The 13,135-nt window shown below is 25.9% G+C and overlaps 1 protein-coding gene across 1 annotated transcript; it reads right to left on the bottom strand.

Annotated features, from left to right (window-relative positions):
• Positions 1-2,791: 2,791 nt before the first annotated feature.
• LOC122509604 (FGFR1 oncogene partner 2 homolog) lies at positions 2,792-13,035 on the bottom strand. Its single transcript, XM_043623788.1, has 4 exons — positions 12,921-13,035; positions 12,528-12,662; positions 11,687-11,938; positions 2,792-3,489 (listed from the first exon to the last, which is right to left on the bottom strand). The coding sequence occupies exons 2-4, from the start codon at positions 12,660-12,662 to the stop codon at positions 3,271-3,273; spliced, it is 606 nt and encodes a 201-aa protein (XP_043479723.1). The 5' UTR covers positions 12,921-13,035; the 3' UTR covers positions 2,792-3,270.
• Positions 13,036-13,135: the final 100 nt, after the last annotated feature.

The raw sequence follows: 13,135 nt of genomic DNA, 5'->3' as shown, positions 1-13,135 counted from the left end.
CCCCTAACTCTACAGGATACGCTTTGACTTGAAAATCGAGCTACCTGTCCGCATTAGAAACCCAACGAAATGAAAAAGGTCGGATAATAAATACCTATCAAGGGGCCAACTCAAAAAAAAAATTTTACAGGATTCTCTTCATTTTATACAATATATATATATATACAAAAAGGGAAGTGGAGATACAGAGATGCGTCGTTTTTAAAAGGTAAGAAAGACAAAGACAGGACGAAAGCAACAAGTTTTTCTTTCCTTTCTTTTAAATGCAAATTGAAGTGAAAACAACTCCAGAGGGGGTGAAAAAAATTTAAAGTGCTTCTATTTTTCTTTTCTATTTTTAAAACACACATGAAGTGGATAATTAAAAATGTAATTTCTAAATTTTCTTTCAGTTTGCGCAAACAATTTTTTTAATTTTTACCTGTTTTACTAACGGGTTAAAAAAAAATAACAACAAATAAATTTTAATAAACGAATAAATGAATTCTAATACTATGAAAAAGTGATTTTTTCCATGAAATTAAAATATTTGGTTTTTAAGTGATTTTTTTCAAGAAATTAAAAATATTTGGTTTTCAAGTGATTTTTTCACAAAAAACAAACAATCAATCGAAAAAAATGAGACATTTTTTACTTAAAGAAAGAATTTAGATTTTTTTTTATAAATAAGGAAGTTATTAGCTAATAGTAGGTCTATTGAGACTCTGGTTCACTTGGATCAAAAACTGTATTACCGACCCATGTTAATTCGGTTCAATCTAAGTGACTACTAATCATGGGTCGGTAATGTAGATTTCGATGATAAATGAACTAGACATTTTGAATTGTTTTCCTATTATTATTAATAATTATTTAAATTAAATTAAAAATTTCTAATTAGGATAAAAAAAGTATTTATTTTTCTTACCATTTTTTTAAATTCTCCAGGTAATGAAATTGCTGATCCTCTTTACTTTCCTTTACACCTTGTTCCATATTTGCGAAGAAGATATTTGTCTTTTTAGGTTTTCAGAGAACAACTTTTTTTTACTTTCACTCACTATTATATATTTTAAATAATCGTTTTAGATTTAAATAAAAACTTTCCACGTAATGAAATTGCTGATTCTCTTTACTCTCCTTTACACCTTGTTCCATATTTGCGAAGAAGATATTTGTCTTTTCAGGTTTTCAGAAAACAACATTTTTTTACTTTCACTCACTATATTGTAATTAAATAATCATTTTAGATTTAAACGAAAACTTTCATCTTGAGAAGCACCTGGAAAAAAAATTTGTCTATTAAAGTATATAAAATAATCATAGTTTATGATTAGGCCTATGCAGAATTAAACTTAATCGCGTATTGTAATTTTTACACAAGAGAAAAAAGGATAGAAATATCTTTTGTCCTTTTTGTTGAAAAAGGCAAATGATACTTTTATCCTTTTTTCTCTCATGTAAAAATTAGGAAATACGATTTTTACTTTCATTGTGCTTAGGTCTTATAATAATTTTAACAGTTACAATGTTGAACTAAAAAGCGTTTTATTAGTAAAAAACACTTTTTAGTTTGAGTTCTTGTTGATTGTTTCAACATTCTTAATTCCTAATCAAAGGAACATAGAAAATTATCCACAATTACATTTTTTATCAAAAAAAAAAAATTATTCAGAAATAAATTTTTAAGATGTAAAAATTATTCTTGAATAAATTTTTAATAAAAAACCAAAATTATTTATAAATAAATTAATTATTGGTAAACAAGTTATTCATAAATAAAAAGTCTTAAAAGAAGAAATTTTTTAAAAAAGAAAGTATTTTTATAATAAAATAAAAAAATTATTTTCGGAGCAGCAATTTAAAAAAGATTAACTTAAAAGAGAAGTACCTAAAATATCAGGCAAGTGTTATAAAATTTTTTAAAAAAGGGTCAGAAACGTAAAAAAAACCATCGCTATATCTGTGGTGAAATAGGGTCTTGTAAAACATTTTTCTTATTATTCTACCCATAAAAGTTTTCTTTAGATAAAAAAAAAATGCATTTTATTTGCCAAAAACTTGAGAAAAATTGGCAGTTTTATTGCAGGAGTCCGCTTATAGGTATACACAAATGACCCCCATTGAATACTCACAATAGAATACTCTTATAATGAGAAATGAGGATTTCTCAAGGGTTCAGCAAAAATCACACAAAATAAATCCGTGTTTATTTTGCAGAGTTTTTTTTCCCTTTTTCTTTTTTCTCCCCAAATGGCTATAACCATAAAGCGGTATGTAATATAAGAACTTTTACTCGACCCTAAAATTTTAACCACGTGTTTTCTACTTTAAAAAAAAAAGATCGAAAATATTAGTTTTGAGAAAAAAAAAAAAGTTTCTATTTTAAATAATGAAAACTTCCTTTTAATATCTATTAATATCAGTAATCTATTTTACAAATGCTTCGCATCACTTATATAATTTTTATTACATCGTTCACAACTGGAATCAATAATCCAAATTTGACGGCACATATTTTTTTGTTACGAAAAAAATTTCCCTCTTAATATTTTAATTATAATTCTGATCAAAATTATTATTTATATAATTAAGTTAGTAATTTTATAATTAAATCATTCATTATAGTAAAAAAACGGAGGAATTTTTCATTTTGAAATATCACAACAATTGTAACTATAAAAAAAATGAGAATGCAATTATTAATAAAATTACAATCGTAATTAAATAATTATAAAATAATTAATATAATTATTTTATAATTCATTATTAATTCATTTTCTATTAGATTAAAAATCATATATTATAATTAAATTATTAAGATAATCGCAATTATTTTACATGTAATGAAATTAGAAATTTAAAATCAATAATTTCATTGTTTTTTCACGATTTTTTAGCGAAGAAATACCATTAAATCTTCTGAATTACAAAAATATATTTCTTTATATATATATATATGTATATTTTAATACGTGTAGAAGTGAAAATTTTAGCCACAAAAATATTTCCGGTTTTTCTTCAACTACAAAACGTGTTTTACATTAACGAGCTTTTTACATAAATAAAATAATAAAGTAAAATGTAAATACAGTGATTTACTGTTTTATATCACAAAGTGAGAGAAGAAAATGTTAATTATTCGTTATTTGAGTGAAAAGTTTTTTTGGAATTTGATTCCGTTCACACAATTTACATAACATAATAAATATTCATTCATTCATTCATTTAGTGTAAAAAAAATTGAAATAAAAAAATGGTGAATTTTACAATAGAGACGAATAAATGTGATTATTCGTCTGTTTGAACTGTTTTATTCTCCGTGGGTGGGTCGTTTTTTAAAGACCCATATTTATTTGCAACGTCAACTATTTGTCGGAGAACAATATTTTCTTCTTTTAATCGTGCAATTAATTCCTTTTCTTTCATTTCATTCTCCTCGTCCAATGCGGCTGCTGTTTTCATTACAGCCGCCATTTCATTTATTTTTTCTGCTTGACTGGTAATTATCTGTTTTAAAAACAATGAATTATAATTAATAATAATTAATTTATAATTAGTTTCTATTCACCAAAAGTTAATAATGATATTTAGTGTATTTTTTATTCCACAGGCACAAATTATATTAAGGAAGAATCTGACGTACAGTCAAAACAAAATTTAGTCCAATGTCATAATTTTGTAATTTAAAAGAAAAAGACAAATTAAATTTTAAATTCGTTTTGATGGAAGTGCGAAGAATTTAATTTTGAACATTTAAAACGATTGAAAGTTGCATTTGAACAAAAATTACAATTTTCTGTTAATAAGAAACCAGAAACATTTGTCAAAATGTTAGGTTATGTTACTTGCATAATTTATTATTGACAAAAAATTATAATTTTTATTCAAATATAACCTTAAATTGGTATAAAAATAAATAAAAATAAAAATTTAAATAAAGAAATATAATAATAAATTAATAAAAGTCAATTCCTTTACTCGAATTGACAATTTTGACTAAATTTTCAAATCTCTAAAATATTATGATACGTAAATTTCATTTTTCTTATATTTTTACTTGTTATAATTCTTATTTGTCTGAATATTCTTATACTCTAAATATTATCTTATTTGCCGCATTTGATATCATTTTCAAACATTCGAAATATTATGTTCCATAAATTTTATTTTTCTTAATTTTATTTGTTATAATTGTTATTTATGTGAATATACTATAATTTTTATATTTTATTAATAAGGTTATGAATAACCATTCGAAATATTATGTTCCATAAATTTTATTATCCGTTATAATTCTTATTTATGTGAGAATAATAATTGAGGATCAATTTTTCAAAATTTGATAAATCCATTTTTCAAAACAATTGAGATAAACACATATTCAAAATATTAATATTCTTAGAAATCGATTTACCACTGTTGAATTTAAAAAAAATTAATTACCACAAAGAATTTTCAATTTAAAAAATATTTTAGCCTAACCTTGATGATTTTTAATTTTTTTATTAGAAAAAATTACCAAAATCTTTAAATTCCCTTATTAAAATAGACTTTAATTACAAACAGAGCGTTTTAAATAGAAAAAATATTGTTTTTTATTAATAATAAGGAAATAAGGTTACTGAATAACCTTATTTCAAAAAAGGATAAATTCATCTTTCTTATAGAAACATAGTTGCCGTGTTTGCAACACTTTTCATATTCGGTAAATATTTCCGAGTTAAAAAGCATATTTTTAATGTAATTTCAGAAAGAAAAACATTCTAGCTTTATTAAAAAAAATTATATTCAGAAAACCGGACAATAACGCGTGGGAAAGAGAAAAATAAACTGTCAGTTATTTAATTTTAACCGTCGAAAGCAGGGTTGGGAACAAATTCCTAATGTAAGTTCCAATCCACAAGAACAGTTTGAGTGTTTCTACAATATTGCTTCCTCATGAGGAAACTTTGCATTCGTGACGATTTTCAATTTTTCAAAAGAAAGTTATATGGACTCATTTTCATCTAAAACATATGTATATTCAATTATGAGCAAATGTCCAGATGTATGTGTGTGTGTGTTTGTATGTCACAAAAATTGTGTACAAATTATCTCAGACAAATTTTGATGGATTGTCCTGAAATTTTGCTGGTTTTTTGCTGTCATTAATACCTAAAATCTGACACAAGGATTTTCGAAAATATCCACAAAATTTTTTTTTATACAATTTTTTTAAAATTCAGAAAAAAATTTTTTTTGTATTTTTCGAAATAATTTTTTTATTTGTTAATATTTTCATTAATTATTCTCAACATAACATTCCTGACAAGAAAACGAATCGATTAATGTATACAAAGTATACATTTTATTAAAATTTATAAAATTATTAAATATTTTTCTTTTTCACAAAAAATTCGAATTTTTGAATTTTTGAATTTCAAAATTATGAACGTGAATTACATCACGAATTTCTATTTATATATTGAGGAAGCTCAATAGTCATAAAATGAACAACTTGTTTTAGTAGTAGCAGGTCCACCCGTACGCCATCAGACAATCAAAATTTGGTAAAAACGAAAATAAAAATTTATTTCTTCCAAATTTAACAATTCTAATCATCTGAAATTTTCCAGAGTTCTAGTAGGGACTGAGCCCTACACAATCCTGAAGAATAGAGAATTTTATTTCAATTTTTTAGTAGTAGCACTCTCACCCGAACGCCATCAGACAATCAAAATTTGGTAAAAACGAAAATAAAAATTTATTTCTTCCAAATTTAACAATTCTAATCATCTGAAATTTTCCAGAGTTCTAGTACGGACTGAGCCCTACACAATCCTGAAGAATAGACAATTTTATTCCAATTTTTTAGTAGTAGCACCCTCACCCGAACGCCATCAGACAATCAAAATTTGGTAAAAACGAAAATAAAAATTTATTTTTTCCAAATTTATTTAATCTAATCATCTGAAAATTACCAGAGTTCTAGTAGGGACTAAACACTACACAATCCTAAGGAATAGAGAATTTTATTTCAGTTTTTTAGTAGTAGCAGGTCCACCCGTACGCCATCAGACAATCAAAATTTGGTAAAAACGAAAATAAAAATTTATTTTTTCCAAATTTATTTAATCTAATCATCTGAAAATTACCAGAGTTCTAGTAGGGACTGAACACTACACAATCCTAAAGAATAGAGAATTTTATTTCAATTTTTTAGTAGTAGCAGGTCCACCCGTACGCCATCAGACAATCAAAATTAGGTAAAAACGAAAATAAAAATTTATTTCTTTAAAATTTTATGAAGCTAATCATCTGAAAATTACCAGAGTTCTAGTAGGGACTGAACACTACACAATCCTGAAGAATAGAGAATTTTATTTCAATTTTTTAGTAGTAGCACCCTCACCCGAACGCCATCAGACAATCAAAATTTTGTAAAAACGAAAATAAAAATTTATTTCTTTAAAATTTAATAAAGCTAATCATCTGAAAATTACTAGAGTTCTAGTAGGGACTAAACACTACACAATCCTAAAGAATAGAGAATTTTATTTCAATTTTTTAGTAGTAGCACCCTCACCCGAACGCCATCAGACAATCAAAATTTTGTAAAAACGAAAATAAAAATTTATTTCTTTAAAATTTAATGAAGCTAATCGTCTGAAAATTACCAGAGTTCTAGTAGGGACTGAACACTACACAATCCTAAAGAATAGAGAATTTTATTTCAATTTTTTAGTAGTAGCAGGTCCACCCGTACGCCATCAGATAATCAAAATTTGGTAATAACGAAAATAAAAATTTATTTCTTCCAAATTTAATTAAGCTAATCATCTGAAAATTACTAGAGTTCTAGTAGGGACTGAACACTACACAATCCTGAAGAATAGAGAATTTTATTTCAATTTTTTAGTAGTAGCAGGTCCACCCGTACGCCATCAGACAATCAAAATTTGGTAATAACGAAAATAAAAATTTATTTCTTTAAAATTTAATGAAGCTAATCGTCTAAAAATTACCAGAGTTCTAGTAGGGACTGAACACTACACAATCCTGAAGAATAGAGAATTTTATTTCAATTTTTTAGTAGTTGCACCCTCACCCGAACGCCATCAGACAATCAAAATTTGGTAAAAACGAAAATAAAAATTTATTTTTTCCAAATTTATTTAATCTAATCATCTGAAAATTACCAGAGTTCTAGTAGGGACTAAACACTACACAATCCTAAAGAATAGAGAATTTTATTTCAATTTTTTAGTAGTAGCAGGTCCACCCGTACGCCATCAGACAATCAAAATTTGGTAATAACGAAAATAAAAATTTATTTTTTCCAAATTTATTTAATCTAATCATCTGAAAATTACCAGAGTTCTAGTAGGGACTGAACACTACACAATCCTGAAGAATAGAGAATTTTATTTCAATTTTTTAGTAGTAGCACCCTCACCCGAACGCCATCAGACAATCAAAATTTTGTAAAAACGAAAATAAAAATTTATTTCTTTCAAATTTAATTAAGCTAATCATCTGAAAATTACCAGAGTACTAGTAGGGACTGAACACTACACAATCCTGAAGAATAGAGAATTTTATTTCAATTTTTTAGCAGTAGCACCCTCACCCGAACGCCATCAGACAATCAAAATTTTGTAAAAACGAAAATAAAAATTTATTTCTTTAAAATTTTATGAAGCTAATCATCTGAAAATTACCAGAGTTCTAGTAGGGACTGAACACTACACAATCCTGAAGAATAGAGAATTTTATTTCAATTTTTTAGTAGTTGCACCCTCACCCGAACGCCATCAGACAATCAAAATTTGGTAAAAACGAAAATAAAAATTTATTTCTTTAAAATTTTATGAAGCTAATCATCTGAAAATTACCAGAGTTCTAGTAGGGACTGAACACTACACAATCCTGAAGAATAGAGAATTTTATTTCAATTTTTTAGTAGTTGCACCCTCACCCGAACGCCATCAGACAATCAAAATTAGGTAAAAACGAAAATAAATATTTATTTCTTTAAAATTTTATGAAGCTAATCATCTGAAAATTACCAGAGTTCTAGTAGGGACTAAAACCTACTCAGTCCTGAAGAATAGAGAATTTTATTTCAATTTTTTAGTAGTAGCACCCTCACCCGAACGCCATCAGACAATCAAAATTTTGTAAAAACGAAAATAAAAATTTATTTCTTTAAAATTTAATGAAGCTAATTGTCTGAAAATTACCAGAGTTCTAGTAGGGACTGAACACTACACAATCCTAAAGAATAGAGAATTTTATTTCAATTTTTTAGTAGTAGCAGGTCCACCCGTACGCCATCAGACAATCAAAATTAGGTAAAAACGAAAATAAATATTTATTTCTTTAAAATTTTATGAAGCTAATCATCTGAAAATTACCAGAGTTCTAGTAGGGACTAAAACCTACTCAGTCCTGAAGAATAGAGAATTTTATTTCAATTTTTTAGTAGTAGCACCCTCACCCGAACGCCATCAGACAATCAAAATTTTGTAAAAACGAAAATAAAAATTTATTTCTTTAAAATTTAATAAAGCTAATCATCTGAAAATTACTAGAGTTCTAGTAGGGACTAAACACTACACAATCCTAAAGAATAGAGAATTTTATTTCAATTTTTTAGTAGTAGCAGGTCCACCCGTACGCCATCAGACAATCAAAATTTGGTAATAACGAAAATAAAAATTTATTTCTTTAAAATTTTATGAAGCTAATCATCTGAAAATTACCAGAGTTCTAGTAGGGACTAAAACCTACTCAGTCCTGAAGAATAGAGAATTTTATTTCAATTTTTTAGTAGTAGCACTCTCACCCGAACGCCATCAGACAATCAAAATTTGGTAAAAACGAAAATAAAAATTTATTTTTTCCAAATTTATTTAATCTAATCATCTGAAAATTACCAGAGTTCTAGTAGGGACTAAACACTTTACAATCCTAAAGAATAGAGAATTTTATTTCAATTTTTTAGTAGTAGCACCCTCACCCGAACGCCATCAGACAATCAAAATTTTGTAAAATCGAAAATAAAAATTTAATGAAGCTAATCGTCTGAAAATTACCAGAGTTCTAGTAGGGACTGAACACTACACAATCCTAAAGAATAGAAAATTTTTTTTCAATTTTTTAGTAGTAGCAGGTCCACCCGTACGCCATCAGACAATCAAAATTTGGTAATAACGAAAATAAAAATTTATTTCTTTAAAATTTTATGAAGCTAATCATCTGAAAATTACCAGAGTTCTAGTAGGGACTGAAACCTACTCAATCCTGAAGAATAGAGAATTTTATTTCAATTTTTTAGTAGTAGCAGGTCCACCCGTACGCCATCAGATAATCAAAATTAGGTAAAAACGAAAATAAAAATTTATTTCTTTAAAATTTTATGAAGCTAATCATCTAAAAATTACCAGAGTTCTAGTAGGGACTGAACACTACTCAATCCTGAAGAATAAAGAATTTTATTTCAATTTTTTAGTAGTAGCAGGTTCACCCGTACGCCATCAGACAATCAAAATTTGGTAATAACGAAAATAAAAATTTATTTCTTTAAAATTTTATGAAGCTAATCATCTGAGAATTACCAGAGTTCTAGTAGGGACTGAACACTACTCAATCCTGAAGAATAGAGAATTTTATTTCAATTTTTTAGTAGTAGCAGGTCCACCCGTACGCCATCAGATAATCAAAATTAGGTAAAAACGAAAATAAAAATTTATTTCTTTAAAATTTTATGAAGCTAATCATCTAAAAATTACCAGAGTTCTAGTAGGGACTGAACACTACTCAATCCTGAAGAATAAAGAATTTTATTTCAATTTTTTAGTAGTAGCAGGTTCACCCGTACGCCATCAGACAATCAAAATTTGGTAATAACGAAAATAAAAATTTATTTCTTTAAAATTTTATGAAGCTAATCATCTGAGAATTACCAGAGTTCTAGTAGGGACTGAAACCTACTCAATCCTGAAGAATAGAGAATTTTATTTCAATTTTTTAGTAGTAGCAGGTCCACCCGTACGCCATCAGACAATCAAAATTTGGTAATAACGAAAATAAAAATTTATTTCTTTAAAATTTTATGAAGCTAATCATCTGAGAATTACCAGAGTTCTAGTAGGGACTGAACACTACTCAATCCTGAAGAATAGAGAATTTTATTCCAATTTTTTAGTAGTAGCACCCTCACCCGAACGCCATCAGACAATCAAAATTTGGTACGCTTTATTGTATATCGATACACTAGCATGTGTATCTGAACACTTTTAAATAATTATTCTAAAATATAAAATTATACAATAGGTATAATGAAGAATATTAGTTTACACTAATTCTTTTTCTCAAAAATTTGAAATTATTCTAATTTTTATGTTTGGAATTTCCACTTTAGCTACATTTTATTAATTTGAATTCTAATTTAGTAGAATATGTAATTGTCCGAATTGTAATTTGGCAGATTGTCAATTCGATCGATTTTATATTTGCAAGAAATTTAATTTGACCGAATATCAATTTGTAAGAAACACTTTTTTTGTATAATTTTAATTTATCAGAATTGTAATTTTATAGAATATTAATATTGCCAAATCTATATGCGCCAAATATTTACGTTGCATCCATTTTAGGAAAAAATAAAATTAGGAGTTTTGAGGATTCGAACATTGATCATTGTGATAAAGAAGATTTCTACCAAAATTAGATTTGGCAATATTAATATTCTATAAAATTACAATTCTGATAAATTAAAATTCTACAAAAAAGTGTTTCTTACAAATTGATATTCGGTCAAATTGAATTTCTTGCAAATATAGAATCGATTGAATTGACATTCTGACAAATTATAATTCGGACAGTTAAATATTGTACTAAATTAGAATTCAAGTTAATAAAATGTAGGTAAAGTGGAAATTCCAAACATAAAAATTAGAATAATTTCAAATTTTTTGAATTTCATTCAATATATAATTTAGTTTATTGAGGATTTGCGTATCTAGTCATTTCTAAATTATGTATTTGGCATAATGAGCATTCGGAGCGGACTTATGTTTTTTGTACAGACGGTCGCACCCCAAAAACAAAATGTATAATATAGGAAAAAAATATCTACCCAACCCTATAAGTCACTAAAAGATATTTTATATTAAATATTGCAAAAAACCATCTAATAAAAAACAATTGTTCTGACACGTTTCAACAAGAAATATTAAGGTTGGTTGGTTTCCGGAACAAGAAAAACCTTTAAAAATTACTGTCACTACTTATGCTTAATTTGAAATGGATTTTTATCACAATTTAGACGGTTATCGACATATTTAAAAAAAATCATCTGAAAAAATCGTGAATTCTCTGTTTTATTAATATATTATTATAAATTAATATAAACCTATATATATTTTAAAAAATGTATTAAATTAAATATATATATATAGTTCAACTATATTACTTCCCTCGAATAATCGACATCATTATTCGAATACTTTCGATTCTTAGTATAACTTAAAATTGATTGTAATAATTCGATTTTTTCACTGAAGTATTCGATTTTCGATTAAAATCGGTTTCGATTTCAACATTCCTATTTCAAATAAAGTATAACTTCTGATTGACATTTTTAAATATTTTTCTTGCTCCAACAGAAAATTGAGGATATTTTTTTTTTTTAAATGTAGAAATTTTTTAAAAAGCTTACATTTGCGTATTTAGAATTGTAGAGTGATGTATAGTCTGGTTTCCATTGTTTTAAAAGAGATGCTGTCTGTTTACGATATTTGGACATTATTAATTCGAGAGCACTTTTGTGATCTTCAAGAGCACTTTTTAGTTCTCGATTTTCAGCTTGAATTTCTCTAAGATGTCTATTTTCTTGCTGAATTCCAGCGATAACTTGCAAATGAGAAGTTTGTTTTGCCTCGGCATTTAAAACTTCCACTTCCTCTTGGTACTGCAAATAATTTTCATTAATTAATTGATTTCAATTTTTTCTCTTTAAAAATTACTTTAATTATTACTGTATTACTTATTTTAATTATTTCTATTGTTTAATCATTTTATCTATTAATTTTCATAATTTTTGTTAAAAAAAAATTTAATTTTTAATAAAAATGAATAAAATTACGAAAATTAATAAACAATTAAAAATTCTTTATTATTATTTTTCAATTTTTACTAATTTCATTTTTATTTCTCTTTATGTTTATTATTATTTATAAAAAAATTCTGCAATGTTAAAGATTAACAGAAAAAATTTTCAAAATTAAACAAAAAAAAATAAATACATAAAGAGGTAATAAAATATTTTAACTAATTAAATTTTTAATAATAAAAAATGTCGACGAGAGAAGATAAACAACAAATATAAGTGTAAACAAAGTTTTCCAATAAAATAAAAATACACGATTCAAGTACTCTGAAATAAAGATCAAGTTTTAAAATAGAAAAAAAATTGATAAAATGTTTAACGCGTGGGAAATCCAATTTTACTGTTGAATTCTATTCTATAAATAATAGTGGTACATCAATAATTTACTTACCTGCTTCATTCCATCAATTTGTGTGCAAACTGATTGAATTTCACAAATTAAATTATCAGCTTTACTCTCTTGATCGGATATTCGACCTACTAATTTTTTTGCATCTAATATAATTTGTTGAAATGTCAAAGACATCTGAAAATAATTATACATCTTATATTATTTTTCGAAACGATAAAATTAATTATTTTAATAATAATCTCTTTGTTGTTATTGTATACACATTTTAAAAAACGAATTGGAAAAAAATGTTCTTTACATTTTCATTAAATACGTATGTGAATTATTTTGATTAACGAATTCTTTCTTTTTTTTCTAAAAGAGTTAACAATCAGAATTACGTAAAGAGAAAGTTAAAAAAATATCCTACGATTAGTGTTAAAAAAAACTCACCTTTCACTTATTGTTGTTTAATTGACAGGACACGAAATAAGCAAAAACAATAAGCAATAAAAATATATATGTCAAAAACTGTGGATGTCTTAGGTCTGAAAATAATGAGTTTTTTGTAGAGAGGAAACTGATGGTTTGTTTTGATATAAAGGTGATTTCATAAGGGTTTGTATTTTAGGATGTTAGGGTGCAATCACAATGCGACGGTTGCTTAC

This window comes from Leptopilina heterotoma, unplaced genomic scaffold, assembly GCF_015476425.1.
Source record: "Leptopilina heterotoma isolate Lh14 unplaced genomic scaffold, ASM1547642v1 Lhet_61, whole genome shotgun sequence".
In the NCBI taxonomy this organism is placed as follows: Eukaryota; Metazoa; Arthropoda; class Insecta; order Hymenoptera; family Figitidae; genus Leptopilina; species Leptopilina heterotoma.
Note: the sequence above shows the minus strand (reverse complement) of the source record. Positions and strands in the feature narration are given on the sequence as shown.